Below are 23,339 nucleotides of genomic sequence, written 5' to 3' on the forward strand. Positions count from 1 at the left end.
ATACAGTCTCAATTAACTTGTTGCCTAAATAACTATAGAAAATACTAATGATTTTGGTTCTCTTTTACTGTTTGTATCTATTTACATGAAGAACTGGTGATCAAGCCTTTGATTTGGACACAGTTTCACAACTGTGGCATTTCAATTTTGAATAATAAGAACGCTGAATATTTATTCTTCATGTCTGGTTCACTCATTAGTTATTTTGTGGAACCTTTGATTTTTATCTATTTTACAAGTTTTGTATCTATAAAATTGTTTTTCTAATTTATAAATAATTTATTTTTTTCCACAGTGACGGAGGTTTAATCTACGAAAGGTAGGCCCTGTCAACGTTGCATGAGCCATGTTGAAATGTAGCACGAAATGCTGTGATTGTTACCCATTGTTGTTTTGATGTTGTTTTTTTTTTCAATTTTTACCCATAATTTCCCTTTGTATTTAGATATTCGATATTTTCAGAAGCCAATCTGATAAAATCTATTTTTCTTTGAGGTGTTAGCACTGAAGCACCTAGTAGACTCCTAATTATGTAGATACACTGGAATATTCTCTAAGTCTAAGGGTAAGAAGAAAAAAATGTATACTTGTACACCAAAGTGTTTTCATGTATACTACATACACTACGTTCAATTTTACTAAATCTTTTCTACATATCTTTAAGGAGATTTACCAAATACACCAGCTAACACCAAACAATCCCATACTTTTCTCCTTCAGATAATTTGTATACTAAGTCAAACCAGTGATGAATCCTCTTTTGCAATTTCTTTCCCGCGATTTGTTTTTATGGATTTGTTTTTATGTGTTTACGTTTTTATGGCACTTGGTATTAACCAAGTGACATATAGCGATCGCAAATTCTGTCGGTCTGTCGGTCTGTCTGTCCCGGTTTTGCTACTTTAGGCACTTCCAGGTAAGCTAGGACGATGAAATTTGGCAGCCGTATCAAAGACCGGACCAGATTAAATCAGAAATGGCCGTTTTCCCGATTTGAACATCTGGGTGAGAGTGGGGGGGGGGCAATTAATTCGGAAAAACAGAAAAAATGAAGTATTTTTAGCTTACGAACGGGTGATGGGATCTTAATGAAATTTAATGTTTGGAAGGATGCTGTGTCTCAGAGCTCTTTTTTCAAATTCCGATCAGATCCGGTGACATTGGGGAGAGTTGGAAGGGTGAACCTAAAATTTTGGACAACGCTTAGAGTGGAGAGATCGGGATGAAACTGGGTGGTAAAAATAATCATAAGTCCTAGATACGTGATTGACATAACCGGAACGGATCGGCTCTCTTCGGGGAGTTGGGGGAGGAGGGTTAATTCTGAAAAATTAGAAAATGAGGTATTTTTAACTTACGAAGGAATGATCATATCTTAATGAAATTTGATTTTTAGAAGGATATCATGTCTCAGAGCTCTTGTTTTAAATCCCGACCAGGTCCGGTGAAGGGGAAGTTGGGGGGGGAATCAAATCTTGGAAAACGCTTAGAGTGGAGGGATCGGGATGAAACTTGGTAGGAAAAACAATCACAAGTCCTAGATACGGGAGTGACATAACCGGAACGGATCTGCTCTCTTTGGGGGAGTTGGGGGGAGGGTTAATTCTAAAAAAAGGAGAAATGAGGTATTTTTAACTTACGAAAGCGTGATCTTATCTTAATGAAATTTCATATTTAGAAGGACCTTGAAACTCGGATCTCTTGTTTTAAATCCCAACCGGATCCAGTGTCATTAGGGTGGGGGGAAATCTTGGAAAACGCTTAAAGTGGAGAGATCAGGATGAAACTTGGTGAAAAGAATAAGCACAAGTCCAAGATAGGTGACCGATATATTCGGACCGGATCCGCTCTCTTTGGTGAAGTTGGGGGGGGGGGAGTAATTCGGAAAAATAAAAAAATGAGGTACTTGTAACTTACGAACGGGTGATCAGATCTTAATGAAATTTGATATCTAGAAAGATCTTGTGCTTTAGAACTCACATTTTAAATCCTGACCAGATCCGGTGACATTGATGGGAGTTGGAGGGGGAAACTGGAATTCTCGGAAAACGTGAAAAACGAGGCATCTTACGAATGGGTGATCGGATCTTAATGAATTTTGATATTTAGAAGGACCCCTTGATTCAGAGCTCTTAATTTAAATCCCGATGGAGTTGGCCATATTGACCTCTAACTGGTTCATTTTATTCATAGTTGGACCAAAAAATGGAGCTACAGTTTGAATCTTGTAGTGTTTCAAATAAATGATTAAAACGATTTTTCTAGTCAACCCTCATTTTACATGCTCTTCTAGGTTGAATCAGTGGTGAAATTGTACTTAAAAATCTTATATGAATTCAATTTGAATCCATCGTCCTTAGGATATTATTACAAAGAAACCATCATCATAAAACCAGTGTATTAAAACAAGACGTATCCAGGATTTGTGTTCGAAGGGAAGGGGGGTATAGAAAACGCCCAAAAAATTGTTTTTATGCATTTTTTACGTTTTTATGAGTCGGACAAAAATTGTCAGAGGAGGGGGTTCAAATTTTGAGCTCTCCTCCCCTTGGATATGATCTTGATCTTAAACACTGGCCATGATGGTATGCCAACCGACCTTTTGAGATTTTGAAATTCGAACGCCTAGCTTGGATCACTAAATCTTACAGAATTGTAAATCTTTAAAATGTAACTTTCCAGTTTAATAATTAATTACTTATAATATTTAATGTACAGGACTGTCTGCCTGTCAGTAAAAAAAAATTGTTGGCTGAATATACAAAAAATAAAAATTGTTAACAACTGTCTGGTCAACTATTGACTTAAGTGAAAGTCTTCCCTCTCTTCGCAACCTAGCGTACATCTCTCAAAGATCTCAAAGTACATCATACATCTCAAAGCATAACTTGTTCCGCCATGCGTGGCATCTCTATGTATGGTGTATGCCACCTTGTATGCATGGTCACATACTGTATGCACCCTGTTAGGCATGGTAACATAGGCATTAATTTGCTCATAACCAACTAGTCTTCTAAAAATTGACTTTGGATGTTATCCTTGTTGGAATATTGCTGCCCATATGCTGTCGTGTTTCCGGATTGAATGTCGCATTCCTGTTCAAGTAACTGCTTAAACTAACGCAATTGGGAGTCGGCGAAAGATCTTTCCTATTTAAGATACACAGTAAAATGCAATTCTGAAAAAAAGAGAAAAGGACACTTAATATAATCAAGGTAACATTGTCGTTCTGAAAAAAAAGCCCAGGTGGCTAGACATTTTACGGCGATATTTTTTTCATGACGTTTCTCGAAATACATAAACATTTGCATAGTTTTGACACGAGGTTCCGAGAGCCATCAGGTGAAGCTCATGGCTTCATATGAATTGTTGATACAGTACTTAATCGAACTCAGAACATAAGAACACAATAGAGTCTCTTCAGGCATGGTCTCTTCATAGAATTTCCGGTATAACTGAAAACTTCCGGTGAAAACACATATAAGTTCCAGTAACATATGGTATCAGAAAACGATGGTAGAATTTTTACGCTGAATTCAAATAGACATTCAATCTGAATCTAAAATGCCTTACGTAATTCTAAGATAGGATAGCCCCCTCCAACTTAAAATGAAAGTGGGTTAAAGAAGTAATTTTCATGTTTTCAACCTCCTTCCCCCCCGCAGGAAAAATCCCTTGACGTCTCTTCTCTAAGAGTGTCTGTGCATTTGAGAATTGGATTTCAAATTCACATCCGCCTGTATTTCACGAATGTTTCGTCTGTTCTTGAAATATCTTTACCTGGAATTTGTTTTTTTCTACCATGATTCCTTTATTTTATGACAAGAAATCTTTTGTGTGTCGAGCAGTATATTTTTTCTCTTTTTTAAAAGCATCTTTTACTCTTTTCTGGATGATTTGAAACCTGACATCAGCGCTCCTTTTTTGTTATTGTCTATAAGATCTTGAAGACTAAATAAGTGATTTGCTTCTTTAAAGTTTTTGAGAATTATGCAAACGTAAACAGATCCTGTTTCATCGAGGAAAAAAACAAAGAAAAAAGGTTTGTGATTCAGTAAAATGAGTCATTCTAAGGCCAGTAAGGTTTTTTCCTGGCCCTCGCGGTTTTTTAAGCAATCAAAGAAAAAACGCTCCCTATTATGTAACAAATACCTGCATATTATAGAAAGCATTTCCTATTATGCACCAAACACCTGCATCTTGAAGAAAATGAATAATACTTTCGTCTCGAGGGAAATGCTGTTAAACTTCTTCGTGATCTTAAATCCTTAAGGACGAAAAGAGTAGTGAGTATATGTGTCTTTAAAATTGGAACCTCTCACTACTGATATCGATAACTGTCGATTTATCAGGATTTTTTTTTTGTAATTTCTTTGGTAGATATTTGACGAACCTAAAACGCATTGCCCTACGCAAATGAAGGGTTTCTTCCTCTGTATAAACGTATGTCCTGCTTGTTTTCTCTGAGCTCGTCGATTTTCTCTTCTAGTTTTAAGCAAACAACTTAAAAAGCGTTCTAAGTATAGTTGTAACTTAGAATTTAATCATGCTACTTTTCTTCTATGAATGCAGCTGGGGAGCTCTTTGTTCCTAGAATTACAAATAGGCGCTTTGTAAAGAAAAAGGAGAAAACATCTAAGCCCCCTCATGCACTTGTGGTTTGTTTCTGGTTCTGACTTGTAGAGCCAGCTCTAATAGTGAAACAAAACCCGAATCAATTGTACACCAGAAATTGACAAAATCCGAAAATAGGAAGAGGCTAGAGCAAGGTGCATGCTTGTTTTTGTCCAGAAATTGCATTAAATTTGCATGCCATTTAAGCTAGCCCCCCCCCCCAGTATGCAACAAATGAATCGTAATGCACAGTGTGTCATGGCTCCGAGGAGTTGGTTCTCTAATTACTCCAGCGTTGGCATAGTCTCTTATAGGGAACGAGAAATAACCATTATAGTCTCTATAGCAGGGTCTGAGTGTCTAATGCGTTAAGTACAATTGTTCTGCATATCATGAAGTAAGAACTGTTTTCTAACTTAGCACTGTCCAAATACCCCCCCCCCTCCAATGTGCAAATATATAGCCCATATGATATATTTTCCAACTATTTTGTCACTTCTCTGTCCTGTCTCACGCTAAGCTAAAAGAGACTAATGAAAAAGTCGGTTCTATATTGCGTCAATGAATGAACACTAACAGTAGGCGGAAATCTGTATTTCGTTATATAAGAAGTGGTCAGTGGAATCACTGACGGCCCTACACTAAGCTTACTATTGCCTATATTTTACTTTCCTTAAAAGATATTCATAATTAAATTAAAAAAAAAACTGTACGAAAAAGCACCGGGTAGTGATCTGCTCATTATTAAGGATGTAAAACCCCATCAGGTTAGATTTGAGTTAAAAGATTCTGGACTATTTTTTGACGGATCATGATTTCCCTCCCCTATGTCCTATGAAATAAATACGCCTTTGCAAATAAAAACAATAGCTAAGAAATCACAAGATAAATTTGAATCAATTTGTACTCTATAAAAAAAGTGGCATATGCCTTTCTGTTTTGGGACATCAATATTATTACTACTATTATCAGCGGTAATTGTCCTATAATACCAGTTCTGTTTTGTATAATCTGAATTCCCGACCTCCTCTTATGCTTGACTGTCTATAAATCATCGATATTCTTTTATAAAGGAAGGGGGTGGTTCGTTCTAGTGGTTTTAAAAGCTTGTTTCAGTTTCGAATCAGGTTACATTATGTGAAGCAGATTGATAGGAAATTTTTTCCCTATTGTCTCATCCCCCCGCAATACCTTTAATTTGAAAATTCCAATGTTGATAGTAAAGTGAAAAATAAAATAGATTTAACCTATCAGTAAATCTTGAAGCACAAGTGATCCCAATTGGTACTTTAAAACTGCCAAATGAAAAGGGAATGAACGAGTCGATCTTCCATCGATTATAATAGTGGAAAAAAAGGAAAGAAATACTGAGGTAAATAGTCACGATAATTGGTAACGAATAAAATCCAAAGCCAGAAGAAACAAATGCTAAAAAAAATGTGCAGCAAAATCAGGCTTAGAAATCATTTATGAAAAAATCTTCTTTTTTTGAGATAAATATAATGATGTTTTTCTTAGAAAAAATCATCGATTTTGAGAAGAAAAATATACATCCCCCCCTGAGTCTAGTGCTTATTGTCAAATGCTGCTATTATCATTTCATCCGAATTTGTAGAATCAATGTAAACCAATACGAGGTCTAAAGAGTTCCTTATTGAAAATTGGGGTTCAGTTGGCTTCCTACATGTTTTCACATATATTCATACCTATAATCTTGGGGCTGTCTTCTGCCAAAGTCTCTATTTCTTACAGTTTTTAAGAAAATTGCATGTTTTTCTTATCATCTTCAGTACGGAAGAACTAGATGAAGACACATACTTTGGTTTGACGTTTTCTGAAGTTCGTTATCTTCCCATCTTTGCCGGAATATTCGGGTTTGTGATAATGTGTATCTGTAGGCTACTTGGTTTTGGCTGCTGGAAACTAGTAAATAGTTTTCACCACTGTAAATATTAGATCGCATTCAAGAAAAAATAGTACACGGTTACATTCTAGCTGCACCTCTAAGTTCGCCATGCTTAGATTAGGTCCATCGTTAACTCAAATCAGTGCCTTGTGTAGATGCTAGGTCCTGACAGAGAACAGCCACATGTAACCCTACTGTTTCCACTTCTATAATTTTGCTGTAGATTTGAAGTCTTAGGCCTGCCAAGGAGTAAAAAAAAAAAAAAAAAAAAAAAAAAAAAAAAAAAAAAAAAAAAAAAAAAAAAGACTGCTTTATGTTGCCTGTTTTCATTATTGATTAGTTGTGCGTCAGGCCGAATGCCTTTCCTATGTTTATATGTTGATCCAATAATAGTTACCATTCCCGGATCAATTTCAAATGACGTTTTTTTTTATTAGAGTTTTTTTTTCAAAACGCGTTTTAAAATGTTCTGATACAACGAGCCATGGTTTTTTCTTTATTATTGTATCCACTTCTGCCTTTTTTTTTCGTCCTGCGATACATTTATAAATTGTCTAATTTAATTGTTGTGTTTGTTGTTTATTTCTTATTTATGTGTTTATGCACTTAAAATAAAGTCATTGAATGCTTGAATATTACCAGTTTTGATCCTCTAAAAATAACTGAAGAAAAGCATTGGCATCAGCGTTCATTCTGAGCTGAGGATCGGTTTTTTTAATTACTAATTTTAAACAAAAAACATCGGTACCTACAAATGTAGTCTTCTCGAGAAACAATAAGCTATGGTGAACAACTTATACAATGAAAAAGTTATTCTTTGAGCTTGAAGCAGAAGGAATGAAATGCTAGGCTTGCCCCATCCCCACTCCGTGGGTGCCCATGGGACGAATGTCAGAAAAAGTTAAGGCGGTTGAAAACAAGATTCATGGTCACTCTTTAAAATGCATTTGGACTGTAACATGCTAACGACACTGTTGACTAGTGGCTAGATAAACTTTAAAAGCAAAGGAAGAAAAGGTTGGAACCACGGAGTCTCACACGGATCCCTAAAGCCCAAAGGCAAACTAGTATTAGAAGAAAATCTTTAGAAAAGGTCATATGCTGATAAAAAAAACACGTTTCAGTTTGAATTCTTACTCATTTCAAGTTAAAATGTTTTATAAACCGGTGTTTGATATAACAAACCTTTAAAAAACCCGTAGGTCTACATACCAAGGTTTATAAGGGTTTTGTGTAAACCCATGTAGTCAAAATGTTTTAAACGTGTGGCGGTCTTTGACTGTCCCTCGATACTAAGAGAATATGGTGTAACGAGAATATAAACTCCTTGAAGAACTATGAAAGTATAGAAGGGCTACTAGGGAAGTATAGAAGAGTTACTAGGCAATTATAGAAGGGCAAATGGAAGTATAGCAATCTCCAATTAACCTTGGTAAAGAAAAATCTAAATAATAGTTGGTCGGGGGAAAAACCCAGAAGAATCCTGGTACTCATAAAATAATTATCCTTTACGATTTCTTCATCAAATAAAATTTATTTATTTATCAAATAAAATAAATCAAATTCGTCAAATAAACCAATAAAATTGGGATTATCCCAATAAGATGGCCAAGAAACATTTTGGGTGAACATTATAGTCCTAAAACTCTTAAAAATTGTTAAGAATGATCAACATTTTCAAAAGCTTTAGATGCTCACATGGTAGACAAAATATTGGATGCATTTCCGATAACGAGTTTCTCTAAGTTACAACAATTCAACTTGGAAATGATTTGTTTTCCGTTTTCTAAAAAATTTTTTTATAGTTATTCTGTTTGTCTATAATGAATTTTTTTTCAATGGAACTGTCAGAACAAAATAGTGGAATTAAAATTGAGAATGACAGGATTTATTCTGTTCAGGAGTATCATTTTTCCATGGAAATATCCTTTTTTGTGTCTCCTTGTTAGAAATGTGATATATTTTAGCGGTAAATTAGAATTGATACTTTTAACGAAAGGAGAAGGTTGGCTTTGTTTTATACTGGCTTCTTCCTCAGTAATCCAAAAGTATTTATTATATCTTCCATAAAATAGATGGCAAAATCTGTACTGATTCATATATAGTTATTGACAATTTTATGTATTGGCTCTCACACATGTATTTGTAATAGATGGAGAGAAAGACTGAATGGAAAAGAAATAGAAAAAGAGTCAAAGCTTCAGCACTATTAAAAAGAATATTCAGGGATTTATTTTATTCATAGATATTTCATTCGATTCATTAACAGGCGATTCATAAATATTATCGACAATTTTGTGTATTGTTGCTCACGTGTGTATCCTTTAAACCTGAGAATCCTCCAAAAATTTAATTTCACCTCTTTTCCTATGTATATTTCTCATGTAAAAATAGTTAATATTCAGGAAATTACACCGTTGCGCTTCTCTTTCTCTGGATTACTTAAGTTAGGACAAGTGGGTAATTTTAAATTGTTAATGGTACTCTATCGTCGTTTCCCCTCTACGTTGGGCTTACCATCACAAACTGTTTGTGAAAGACCAATTCGTGTCTTGTATTTTGTGGTTTGATTTCCGGACACTCCATAAGATTTTAAAGTAGTAATTTTTACTGTGCTAGACGTTTCATGATTTCTTATAGATTCCACACAAGTTAAAGAAAAAATGATAAGTTCTGTACGAGAAGTGTTTCTTCCATCTCTAAATCACAAGCTGACGTTTTGATTCGTTTGTTTGCTAAAATAAAAGGATACAAGAAAGCTAAATTATGAGAGTATTGTTTTTAAATGTCGAAAGTCAACAGCAAGTACAGTAATTTATCATTATTCATCTCAAAGGCTTATTCAAGAGAAAACATTTTTTCTATGATTGTTTAGATTGAAGCTGACTGAAATTGACAAGCTCATAATATCCTTTTAATCCTGCTATTAGAAAAAATCCTTTTAACCCTGCTATTAGAAAATCCTGCTATTAGAAGAAGGAAAAAACAAAATTTGAAGTCTTTCTCTTTGATCCCTTCACAAGTGGGGACCTGTTTTTTTTCCTTTTCTGCTCGTTTTTGTACTATATATTTTTTAGTACTATATATGTGTTTTAGAAAGTGAAGCTCAACTACGAATTTTTTTTACAGGATTTTTACCGAAGATGCAACTGAGGATGACGGAGATAACGGTGATACGCCTAGACGTCAGCTATTTTTTAGTTCCGTCCAAGAATCTGATTCAGGTAATTATACATGCCGTGCAACTTATACCAGCTCCCAAACGCTGAGCGCATCTGTCAAACTTTCCACTCGGGTGCCAATCAAATGGATTGACGTTCCTGCTGAACAGCACGCCACACTAGGAGAAGAATACAAAGTAAGGTGTATCGTGAATGCCAATCCTGCACCACAAGTCCGTTGGCTTAAGGATGGGGTTGCTATCAGTAAAAGTAAGTTCATTATCATATATACCTCTTTGCGTTTAAAATAACCGCTATTTTATTTTTTATATATTTAGTGTGTAGATTAGTCTGGTTAACCTAACGAGACATAATTCATCTGGCTGGATGCAGAAATAGCCAACTTTTGTCTTTTACAATGGTTTTTAACGTGTTCTTGCTAATTTTTTCTAGCGAAGTTGTCTTTCTACAAAAAAAAAAAAAAAAAAAAAAAAAAAAAAAAAAAAAAAAAAAAAAAAAAAAAAAAAAAAATGTAAAGCGCTCGATAATCCAAAACAGATTATGTGTATTTTCTTCTGTGATTCCGTGCACGTATGGCTATTGACTCTGCCGTATTTATTGCTGATGATTGAACTATGTTTCGTTGTCTCCATTTTCATTCATTGAATAGAATCGCTTATCTAAATTTCATTTACCGCTCAACAAAAATACACTAATAAAAGGATATGCGTGTACTGTCCTCCACACAGGATAAGTTAATGCATACAAAAAATCATAATAAACTAATTTATACAGAGTGGTGTTTCCAGGTAGTGGGTTTTAAGCGTGTTTTGAGCAAGTTCAACAAAAAATGTTTTCAGGTTTTCAGAAACAACAAATGTTTTCAAATGTTCCCTGTTTAAACCAGCAAAACGTTAAAGCACTTTCATCTTACGGGGTTCCAAGGTGTGGAGAACGTGAGAACGGGCTCTTCAAAATTGTAATGCATTAAAATAGTATGGTTGAACACGGGTTCTGAGAAGACTTCGCCGCGTTAGGTGGTGGGTGGCCTGAAAATAAGGCTGAGTTAAATCTAGCGTGCTCTGCTTTGTGATGGCTGCACTGCTGTCATAATGTTGACCTGTGGGACTCCTCACTTTGGATCGTTACTGCCCATGTGTTCTGTCAAAACATATATAGTTTTAGGAGTTTTTTTTTGTTTTTTTTTTGTTTTTTTAATAGTATCACCATGTATAAAAGAAAATGAGTTCTCGAGTGATTACTGTCAGTCCAGTTAAATGTGCTAAGTACATCAAAATAATCATATAATTTTTCTTTACTTATCTGTTATAGCGACCACACTCAAGAAGTGAAGTTATGTTAATCCTAATGAACTATATGAAAACGTGATGAACATATGACACTTAAGAAATAAATTTGGGCTATATATTTGCACATTAGGAGGGGGGATAAATGATAGTGGGTGTACATGCAATTTGTGTTAGCTACAATTACTCTGCATATTATGGAGTAAGAATTATTTTCTAACTTCATACTGTCCAAATACTTTATCCCCCACCCTAATGTGAAAATATACTACCCAAATTATCTAATTCTAATGTATTCTGTCACCCGTCACTTGTTTTCAGCTGAGCGTAGCCTAATTGTCCCTTAATACTGACAGATGAAACCGGTTTGTTTTCGAGTTATATACAGCATAATCCTTGAGTGGTGTCGCTATAACAGATAAGCACCAGTTTTTCAAAATAATAAGTGAGCCTCTCTAGTTATTTCTTATTTGTCTGATTTGCAAGCGTGTTTGTTTGCATAATGTTGTTATGTATAGCTATTTATTTTACATCCAGTTACTACTCATTCCTCCTTCATGATCTATAAACTTTTTAGTTGCTTCCCTTTAAAATAGCGACGCCGCGTATAAAAAGAAACGAACCCCACACTGCTTGTTGGCCATCCGGTGAGATAACATAATTCGCGGAAATAAATATATAAGTTTAGAAAAATAAGTTGTGTTTTGCAGTTAACATGTTTTGATTTGAGACGGTCGTGCCACTTCATTATATTGTTATGTGGGACTCTTAAGACTTGCAAACGTCACTGCCTACTACTCCATCATGGTCGATAAAGATTTTAGTGACCTTTTTATTATATTGACGCCACGTATAAAATGAATCTTGCAATGCTTGCTATCCCTCTAGTGGGATAAGATAGCACTTAGGGTTAATCGTCTAGCTTCTCCAAAAAATAAGTTTGTTTACAAATAATACTTGTGTGCTTTGATTCTGTCATAACCTATTTTAGTAGATTTGGAACTATGCTTAATAAAATTTGTTATTTCTATTTAAATAAAAGGTTTTTTGTACCTCACTTCTTGATTTACTAAATGAAAGTGTTGACATATTTATGCAATAAAAAAAGGAGCAAACAGAAATAATGAAAAATGAAATCTGAAAACCAAGTTGTTCAAGAAAAATTGGAAGTATACATCTTCAACTTTTGTCTGAGGTTTCGGAGGATTTTTTTGGAACAGGATTAACATTCTGAACCCAACATTTTTTTTTTGCCACACCTCTAAATTTTTCCTCAGAGAGGTTTTCCTTCAGGCCGATATTTGGCGTGAGACTTCATTTGTCTCATCTACTTCCTTTTGTGTGCAATAGATTTTATAATGTATATATATATATATATATATATATATATATATATATATATATATATATATATATATATATATATATATATAATATGTATATGTAATATTATATATGTTATATAATATTTTATACAGTGTATAAGCTTGATTGAACAATAGGTATAAATTCAAGGAAAAATTTCAATGGGTAAAGGTTGGACGTTTTCTATCACATTCCAACCAAATACCTTTTATTTAAGTATTTTAAGTTTTTTTTTGTTAATTAAAGGTCTAGATTATATTTTCTTGCAGCATATTCTCAAACATGCTTCTAAATTAAAGACAAGCTCAGTTTCAGTGAATTGCAAGGCGCTAACCATACTGATTATCTTTGAGAAACTAGTGATTCCGCCCATTAGAAAAAAGAGTACAGTGAATGAAAATAAGGTCGGTGAACCCGTTCTTCTAGGATTCATAATTAGAGCGAAAAAAAGAAAGAAAGGAAACAACAATTATCATATATTCCAGTAAGGTGTCTTTATTTTCTCATACAAAAAACTATAATTATTCATATATATTGTTTATTTATATATTTATTATTTGTATACATTTACTTTCACATAGTCTATGAGGCAAAGGTAACATATTTTTTTATTTCCTGTTGGGACTGGTATTCCCTATTTTTACGGAACGTATTCGCTAGTGCAAATGCTTCCAGGGGATAAAGACCTACCAAAGGGACTAGATCCTTTAGTTCAGGATACAAACTGGATTTTGAGCTGAATAGGTCATTATTGGAAGGAATTTCATAGTCGTACCTTGCTTTTGGTCTTGGCGATATAGGCAGCTTCATTTTTTTTTCCAAGTGCTCCTCACAATGTTGAGTTTTCAGACGATTACACACGATTTATCTTGGTCATTTTTACTAGAAGAAAGGATGTTCTGACGAGTATACTTAAATGAGGTTGGGTCAGCAAATAGTGAACGGTGTTCTGTATTTTAGGAGGAGATCCATTCTTTGCTGTTTTACGATTATTACTGTTGACTATATAATATACTTCAAGTAAATTTTATATTAATATTGCCATGGCCACTGCCATGGACGGCAAATAAAAGACGAACCATACCTGTTGTAAGCGAAGCTTTTCAGAAAATGGAAGGTTAAGAACAGTTTCATTTAGACAAATTTAAGGTTTATGCCATTTTGAACATGTAAAATTTATAGAGACTAAAAGTGGCCGTCAAAAATAAATAGTATTGTAAATATTTATGATTTTGAGAAATGGAACAACAGTACAAAAACGGACATAATCCTTTTTGGTAAATATCCTGACGACGAGAAGATAGGCACCCTATAAAATCTCCCTTTTTCATTCCTCGCCAAGGTTGCATCAGACCAGATCCTCAAAATACATAAATTGAACTATAGCTCTTACGTCTCTCAAAGTTTGGTTGAGATCCGACCGTTTTTTCTGGTGGGTATCCTGATGACACAGATTTATGGACCTCCATTCCCCCTTTCCCTGCTCAAAGCTTGAATTATACTCAAGACGCCCTCATAAACAGCTAGGATATTTACTCCCTCTTCTCACGAATATTGATTGAATTCTGATAACCCGTTTTGTTTGATGTACTGATGACAAAAGCTCATGGACCCTCCTCTTCAAGAGGATGCCATATTCTTTAAAAAACGCGAAAATAATAACCTTGCATATGAGCAACTAACTTTAAAATGATTTTATCCTGCCTTCAGCCGTGCTCCCCCCGGAATATTCCTCTGACGTCCTACTCCCGCTAAAACTCAGGCGTTTGTGCTTCTATAACTCATAGTTCCACGAGGTAAATCGCTAGGTTGTTTGTTCTATATTTGAGGCAAATTGTATCCGTAATCTAAAGATCAGCAATCCATTGTACCTTAAATATCAATTTCTAGGTTTATTTGATTAGTTCTAGGCTAATTTGACAGTAAGTATATCCTAAGAGATACTTAGTAAATATACTAGGAATATTTTTCCTCTTTTTTTTTTGTGATTTTGACTGGTCGTGATCTGGACCAAAAAGAAAAAAGAAAAAATCTGTTTTTTGTAAGCAATCAGTGATTTGTTTTCCTGGAAAATGCTATATTTCTTACACCTGAAGTTATTGTATATTCTAGGATGGAGACATAGTCACCAAAGCCGGGTTAAAGGTAGGCCAGTAGTAGCACAGTATACCTTCTGTTCACCGATTTCTTAAATGTAGTGATCTTTGTCCTACCTTCTTTATGCATTTTTGCTGTCTCTTCACTTTCAGTCTTTCTCTCTTTCAAAATCTGCGTCTACAATGAATAATGCTGAGTGTAAACTTAAAGGTAAACCTTCAACTGCGTTCCCTTGAGTTTTTAAACCAGTTTGATGTTTTTCTGTTTCTGTTTGTTTTCTATTGTTGTTCAAATCCTTTTATGAACTTCTTTTTCAATCTTGATAAAATTACAGTTACCCCTTAGGGTCCAACCTCCCTGAACTGTAATAATTTTCCCTTGAGATTTATTTGACCTGTGAGACACATAATTTTGATTTTTTCAACGTATTTTGTAACCTTTTAAAAAATACGGAGCAAAAAACCTGATTCGTATACGAATAAAACTAAGTATGATCTGTCGAATGCTAGTGACATGGTTGCTTCTGGTTGAGGCCTAACAACCGTAGGATTGCAGAAAAATAATATCAAAATGTTGGACAGTGAACATAAGCCTTAATTTATGATAGTTACCAATCAGTACCATTATTCAAAAAGGTTTTCAGTCCGCTTTTGAGAGAAATCAGCGAGAAAATGACATATTCCTCCAGGAACCTTTTTCAAGTGGTGGAACATATTAAGGCCTTTAGTTCATGAGTGGTAGAGGAAGCTGGCCATGATTGAGACAAGATATATTTCAGCACCTCTTCTTTAAAAACCATATGACATAATTCTGTGGAGCATATACCAAAATAAAGCCACAGTGTTTGGCTGTCAATTTTTACAGATTTTTAATTTTAATATCTTACTTTTCTTGCTTTTTTATAAGTTTTGATTTTTATAAATCTAAAAAATCTAGTTAATCCTTAAAGTTTTCTCGTTAAATGTCTAAATGCGTTTTTGCTCTCCTGCAGAATCCGATTAGATGAATTGCACACTTATGTATAAAGGTGCGCATGTAGCTCACCCATTTATTATTTTTGACTGCCCCCCCCCCCCCCCCTAAAAAAACAACTCACAGTTAAGTGTCTATTTGTTGTTGTTTTTTTGCCATTGCATACAGACACCATTTTACGACGTATTAGAGAAGAGGTAAGACTTGGACTATTGTCTAAAATAATCACGTTTTTATGTCACATGTTTTGAAAAGTTTGAAAAGTAGCTGCATCTTGAGAAATAGTATCTTTCAGGCACAGCTTATATACAAATATACAGTTATGAAAACTCGATTTATTTTTGGGACTCAGTAGGCGGTAGCGATGCTAGAGGCTGGAGACAGGAAACTGGTATTGGTATCTAAGCTGTGTATGCATCAAAATAAAATTGTGTTCCCACCTATGGTGTTGTAGTACGATCTACGGGTCGGAGTGCGGGCTTGGAGGAGGCGCCAAGTTCAGAGCTGTGTACCAAAAGCTTCTCATGGGCAAGATAGAAGTTTTCATAGCTGTATTTGTATCCAAGCTGTGCTCCTAGGTTTCTGTGTGGGATTGAGATGTACTTAGGAATGCTTTTCAAACCGGTTCATGCGTAGTAAATATGTTTTCCTGAACATGCTACAGTATAGTTCAATAATAGTGTTTGTTTTTTGTTTCTGAAAATTCCTAATATTGAATCAAGCTGTTGGTTGTTCAATGCTCTTTTTTGTTTTCTTTTTTCAATGTCTGTTTGAAGACCTATCAGCTCTTATTTTTGTATTTGAAGGAAAGAAAAAAAGTGAAAAGCAAAAAAAGTAAACCAAGTGAATGAGTAATTATTAAATAAAGCTGTTGGCTGTTCATTGCTCTTTTTTTTTAGTTAATGTATTCAGACTTTTCAAATCTTATTTTTTTTTGTATTTGAGGGAAATAAATACAGAAAAAGCAAAAAAGTAAACCAGTGAATGAGTAATAGTTAAACCAAGCTGTTGACCGTTCATAGATTTTTTTTTTATTTTTAGCTACTGTTTGAAGACCTTTCAACTCTTACTTTTTGTATTTGAGGGAAAGAAAAACAACAAAAGCTTTAAAAAAGTAAACCACATAAACGAGTAATAATTAAACGAAGCAATAAAAAGTTTTTTCTAACCATCTCAGTCCGGCCTCTACCCATTTTAAGTTGAAATTTGAACTGAGTTCAAGAAGTTGGTTCCACAACTGGTTGACTGCTTAATTGAATCTTACTTGTCGGTCACTGTTCTCTTAAATAGAATAATATGAAAAAAACTTCGTTTTCTTAAAGAGTTAAAGAGGCTGCGTCCTAAAGTCGAACCTTAAAACGTACAGGAATTAGAAGAGGCAGTTGGGGGGCTGCCGCCCCCCAAACCCCCAGCTTTTAAATACTCTTTTGTACAGGTTTTTTTTGTGGGGGGGGGACTTCATTGTTACTAATTACTAGTTTCGGCGCAATGGTTCTCCTGTCCAGATGTGTTTAACATTTTTCGAAGTTATTCCATTATTCATTCATTTCAATTTTTTGTTAATTAAAAGAGGGCCTTTCCGAAGCCAAGAGCGAGGGGTTAGCAAAAAAACAAAAAACATGTACAAAAGAGTCTTTAAAAGCTGGGGGTTTGGGGGGCGGTAGCCCCCCAACTGCCTCTTCTAATTCCTGTACGTTTTAAGGTTCGACTTTGGGACGCAGCCTCTTTAACTCTTTAAGAAAACGAAGTTTTTTTCATATTATTTCTGTACGTTTTTCTACAATCCATGGTGGATGTAATTTAATAATTCCTGTACTCCTCGTACAGGAATTAGGAGAGGAACTTGGGTGGCTGCCGCCCCCCCGCTTTTAAATCATTGTATAAAATAGAAAAAATAGATAGAATGACCGAAATGTTTCTTTTGCTCATAAGAAGCTAATATTCTGTTATCTCTCAATTGATAAGCTGTCCAGGTGTTATCAAAATTATACACTTTTATTTTGATGTTAAAAAAATCCGCCCGTAAGGGACTTGAACCCTTGACCCGAGGATTAAAAGTCCCACGCTCTACCGACTGAGCTAATCACTTGCATGTGTGTAAATGTAACTTCTTAACTTTTAAAAATTTCAAATTAACATGGGCTCTTATGGAGAGAAGTGCGTTAATTAAATAGCTAATGCGTGGTTTCTGGAAAACAGGGAAGGAGTTATCGGATCGAGCTGAAATTTCGCGGATAAGCTCCTGGGCCCTAGGGGACCTTAACTTGTGAATTTCAGCCCGATCGGACAACGTTAAAGGGGGGCTGGGGTTGACGGGTCGAAACTTTCGGCCAGATTTTCTCCATGAAGGAAAAGTTGGAGGGGGGTGAAATTTGGCAGGTTTCTTAGTTGGAGCTCGGGCTACGAAATACATCCCTCCCCATCCCTCTACGACCACTGGAACCGAAGATCGCTTAACATTGTCCTGGGTCGCCTCTTTATAGAGGCACGAGTGTGCCTCCTTGACAAGATAAAGCAGAATTAGTCAAATCTATGACCAAACAGTGATATGACCAGGATTGCACCTAGTATTTTCGTACTATCAACATCTAAATAAGTAAATAAAATTGGTGTTTGCCGTTTCTTACCCTCTAAAAAAAAAGAAAGAGAGAAAGCTCTATTCATATGTTATACGCTTAGTGTATTTCCAATGTCAAACACTGATCATGCGCACAAAAATAGCTGAAAAAACTTAAAAATCAAAATTCGAGGTCATTTTTTGGTCAATCTATGCATTTCAGTGATGGATCCAAATCGCTTTACAGGTGATTTTTACCTCCCCACCTGTGAAACAATCTTGGGTACGGATATGCAAATCCTCAATTAATTATAACCCTTTAACATCCAACTAATTACGAACTTTAATGCTGCTTTAGGTAAATTGGGATTATGGCTCGGAGACATACTCTAAAGGCTATTCAAAACTTTGAAAGTTTTGATGGATACTAATTTTGGATTATTGCAATTGTTCTGAGAGATTCTCATGAGAAAAGCTTTTCTTGCAGAAATTAAAGATGAGGAAAGCCTTATGAAATGATGATGATGATTATAGCTTGATGATGAAAGCCTTATGCTTAGCTCCTTGTGCTTAATTAGAGCACAGGAATTTTGGACAGCTTGTAACCTTCAGTTTTTGTGAATATTGAGCACAGACTATGCAGTAATTTTCTTGGAATAATAACTATAAAACAGTTATGAATTTCTATTTTGTTCATTTTAAAACGAACAAGGTTTTTTAGCTACTGGTGACCAACAGTGCCAATGTAAATCAAACTGATCATGGTAAAGAACTTCAAGTAAGGAGTAAGGAATTGGCTTTTTATGTTGATTCCAAATATGAATAATTCATCAAGTTAGTTTAATGTTACACATCAAAAGCCCAGAGCCCAAAAAATTGCTTGAATCCCGATAAAGGGAGTAAAAGCCCCCAAAAGAACAAGTAACACTGATGAAATCACATGATCCGATTCAGCATATCAGAGAACTCAACTGTAGACGTTTCAAGCTCCTATCTATAAAAATGTGGAATTTTATTTTTTGCCAGAAGAAAGATCACGGATGCGTTTTTAATGGTCCTAGAAGATCAGAAGAGGGTCATTTTAAGTGAACAAAAAGATTTGATGGCAACTAACCCCCTTCCCATGCCGCTCTTTCCCCAAAGACACCCGATCAAAATTTTGAGATAACCATTTGATTCAGCATGATTGAAAGGTCCAATAACTATGCCTTTGGGAATGACATGTTCTATCTCAGCCCCCAGTGATAGAACTATAAGTTGTGCAATTTGCACATTGTTTACATACTTTATTTTTTATTGATAAACATTTTTTCGGGGTTGGGGATATTTTCCACGGTGAAAATTTTGCATGGAAAGGAAAGTTTCCAGGGTAAATTTTGCACAGCAGGGCAAGGAGATTTCCTTGTGTGGTTTGAAAAATAGCTAGAAAAGAAAGAAAGACAATTTTTTTTCAATTTAAAGTAAGAAGTAACATTAGAGCTTTCAACAAACATACCTTATTCCGCATATGAGGGAGCTGTCCCTTCTTCTACCTTCGCTCTTTTAACTAAACCTTGACCCTTTGTCAAAATTCTTTTAGAAAGACAGCTAAAACGCAAAAGCCGTTGAATTTGAATGAGAACTGTTTTTGAAGAACATTAAGACCTTTATTAAAGAAGGAGGGTTGAGGAAGCGACAGCCCCCCTCATATGCAAAATAATTTATGCTGGTTTTAAATTTTGCCCCTTAATTTCTGTAAAAAAAATAAACTTTTTTTAGTTTAATAATTTTGGTCTAACGATGCTGCTGATGTAGCTCATCCGTTTTTGTGTTTAAATATATATATATATATATATATATATATATATATATATATATATATATATATATATATATATATATATATATATATATATATATACGATGCTGCTGATGTAGCTCATCCGTTTTTGTGTTTAAATATATATATATATATATATATATATATATATATATATATATATATATATATATATATATATATATATATATATATATATTCAGAAAGCCTACTACAGGCAAGGTCCCCGCATAGAAGTTGTAAGTGATGGATAGGAATAGTAAAGGGGGAGAGGTAAGAGGTAAGGTAAGGTAGAGGTAGAGGTAAGGGAATGGTAAAGAAAATGGGCGGAGCAGAAAACATCAGCTAATTATTGGCATGAAAAAAATTATCATCGAGCTAACCACTCCGGCTAGATACAAGTTCGATCGATATAAATTTATGAAATTATTCTCTTTTGCAGAGACGTTTGAAAGCAAGTATCTCCCCCAATCGGATGGAATCCTTATTCGAAACGTGTCCAGGGAAGACGCTGGTATTTTCACCTGCCGAGCAAGTGTTGAGCTCACAGGAGATTTGAGTGAAAAGAAAATTATTTTAAAAGTAAGTATTGTTTTCCGAATAACTTCATTTCGTAATTTGACTACAAACTACTTGTGAGAAATAAAAAAACTACCAAGAAAGTAAAAAAAAAAAAAAAAAAAAAAAAAAAAAAAAAAAAAAAAAAAAAAATTCAATACCCGCTGTGAAAGACCAAAATTTTGCAATTACCATGATGCTGTTCTTTTTTCTTGCCTAATAATGCCACAAATTAGTAATCTGGACCGATATAGGGTGAAACTTTAAGGTTGTCAAAAAAAAAAAGAAAGAATCGAAGATAGCATTATCTACCGAAAAGCTTTTTTATAATCCCTTCTGTTATAATCTAGAAGTCCCCCTCCTTCCTCTCTACCCCTTCCCCCTCACATCCTTTTTCTCTCTTTCCACCTCCACTCCACTCTCCCACCTAACTTTCTTTCTCCTATCCTTCTGCTCTTCCTCTCTTTACCTCATGTACCTCTCTCCCTTTCTCTCCCAAGAGGGAGAGAAAAGGGGGGAGTTCCCCCCCCCTCCCTTCTCTCTCTCTCTCTCTCTCTCTCTCTCTCTCTCTCTCTCTCTCTCTCTCTATCTCTCTCTCTCTCTCTCTCTCTCTCTCTTTATTTTTTGCTACCTTCATATGAAGATTTTCCTTTAAAATCTGGAATTATATTCACCTGGGTAAGAGCAGAGTTTTGACAACATCCAATAGAGTAATTTTTATTTGAAAGACCTCTATATCTATCTTTCTCTTTCTCCCATCCCCCCTTCTTTTTCAATGTGTTTTGTGTCTCATTCATATTTTTTTTTTAAATAAACAACGGATAAGTTAATCGTTTCATTTACAGAAAAGGAGATAACTAAATCCAACTTTTGTCATTTTTTCCTGACTACTGCACGCGAAGCTGCCGCGATACTCCATATTTTATTCAGTGAATCATTGCTTTTCATCTATTTTCCTTAGTAGCTTAGCTGGCTGATTCGACTTGCATCTAAAACACCTCATGTCAGGTTGTTCCTTCTCAACAGAGCACAATTCTTTCTCGTTAATGTCCATCAAGGTCAAAGCTTTGGTAATTTGATTTATGAAGCGCTTTTTCTGACGTTAATGGAATAGCTGTTTAAGGAGTAGTTTGAAGAATGACAAGCTCTCAAAGTGTATTGTTTTTATTTATTTCATGCTGAATTCTAAGCATTGTGGCTAGCTATTAACAAATGTTAGATTAATTAAAAATTTTCCTGCATTATTTTAGTTTCAAAATTTTGAATATTTTATAGTAGCATGAATATACGCTATCATAAACCTAGGGAAGTATCAATTTCATCTAGCTCGCGACACCAATTGTTCTTCAGGTCAATCTGAAGGAAGGAGGCCAATCCCCCTAAAGTCGTTTCATTTTGAGGAATATACTTAGATTTAGCGTTGATAATGGGCCTGGAGGGGATAGTTGATCCATTCTTGCTATGAAAAAATTTGATTGTAAACTGAAAGACTATAGTCATATGGTCCACTGCACAAAGGGAGGGACTAGTGGGGATAATATCTTATTAAGATTGTCTGAGAACCATTGACTTCTTGAATAATGGGAAAATTACACCCTGAAAACTAACTATTTAGAAATAAATGTTTTAGGGGTATTCTATTTTCAGAAATTTTCGTATCGAACCAGTTGTGATAGAAAAATAGAGATGGTTAGTTCAACCAAATTTTGAATTTAAAGACCCTTTTTAAGGAGGCATCGGACCAAGGGCGATTCTGGCCTCTTCTATGCCCGAAGTAAAAGCCTTGATTAACACCGACCCCCCCCCACATCTCCCATAAAATTTTCAGGTCAATATTTAACGAAATTTTTATTTATTAATAAAATTATTTCCAAATTACTATTTAATTAATCATTCATTTTGAATTATTTTAAATAAAGCCTATTATTTAAATTATTTAGGTATTTTTAATTGTTTTAATTTTATCTTATTATTATAATTATATGATTTTTTTCATTTGACGATTAATTATTAATATACTAATTATTTTCTTTAGTGACTGCGCCTTCCACTTTGTTTTAATCAAAATAAAAATTACAAAAGAATTGTAACCTTTCGGCTATTTATTTGAGATTTTGCGCCTTTAAAATTTCTGCGCATGGGGCAACTGCCGCCGCCGTCCCCCCTAAACCGCCTGTGTATCGTGTCTTGATAAATTGTTGTATTACTAACTGATAAATTTTTGTTTAATGAGAAAAGGGCTTTTAAAACTAGGGTCTCCTTTCAGATTATCGTCCCGCCTAAATTCAAGAACGTCATTGAAGATATTGAAGCCATTGAAGATATGTCTGCACGATTAGATTGCGAAGCTGAGGGCGAACCAACTCCAACCTATGAGTTTATTGACGCAAATGGGGAGCCAATTATTGGTCGACCTGGATTTGTTATCAACCCGAACACTGGCATTCTTGTTATTGAAGAAGTAAAGAGAGAAAACGCTGGTGAATACAAGTAAGCTTTTATTATTGACCTATTTTTTTTTCAATTTGATTGTTTTTTTTTTCAGTATTTTTTTATGCATTGATAAGCTGATGTGATTTTGCCTGCTATGAAAACTTGAGTGTAGAAACGTTTCTTTTTTTTTTGGATGAACACGAATATACCTACTGCTTCCTTCTGGCAAAAGAAGTTCTTTTATCTTCAGCCCAGTGTAAAGCACAAACATTAAGCGATAAAAAACCCAGCTATTATTGAAAAAAAAAATTAATTAGGTTTCTTTAGTTAATTTAATTGTAACCTAGTTAATATTATGAAAAGCATAAATATTTTTTTCTAAAAAACGAACGGTAGTTTCCTTGCTAATCGGTTTCCATACTTATGAATTTTTATAAATGGTGCGGAAGTGGGGGGCCTTTGCTTAAAAACAACTACTTGTTTCGAATTATGAAAAAAATTGGGTTATTTATTCCAGTTGTGACGGTATAATTTACCCCTCCCCCTCACT

General features: G+C 34.7%; 1 protein-coding gene across 8 annotated transcripts in view; it reads left to right on the top strand.

Annotated features, from left to right (window-relative positions):
• Positions 1-23,339, top strand: part of LOC136029063 (fasciclin-2-like) — a 196,992-nt gene that overhangs the window by 126,811 nt on the left and 46,842 nt on the right. For 3 of the 8 annotated variants that reach the window (XM_065707095.1, XM_065707101.1, XM_065707097.1), the window contains exons 3-7: positions 296-319; positions 9,650-9,951; positions 14,466-14,498; positions 20,241-20,380; positions 22,623-22,846. In XM_065707095.1, the coding sequence (XP_065563167.1) occupies positions 296-319; positions 9,650-9,951; positions 14,466-14,498; positions 20,241-20,380; positions 22,623-22,846 (723 nt within the window). The remainder of the gene's footprint in view (positions 1-295; positions 320-9,649; positions 9,952-14,465; positions 14,499-20,240; positions 20,381-22,622; positions 22,847-23,339) is intronic. The other 5 variants (XM_065707096.1, XM_065707099.1, XM_065707100.1 and 2 more) reach the window with 3 other exon arrangements.

This window comes from Artemia franciscana, chromosome 7 (genome assembly GCF_032884065.1).
Source record: "Artemia franciscana chromosome 7, ASM3288406v1, whole genome shotgun sequence".
Lineage (NCBI taxonomy): Eukaryota > Metazoa > Arthropoda > Branchiopoda > Anostraca > Artemiidae > Artemia > Artemia franciscana.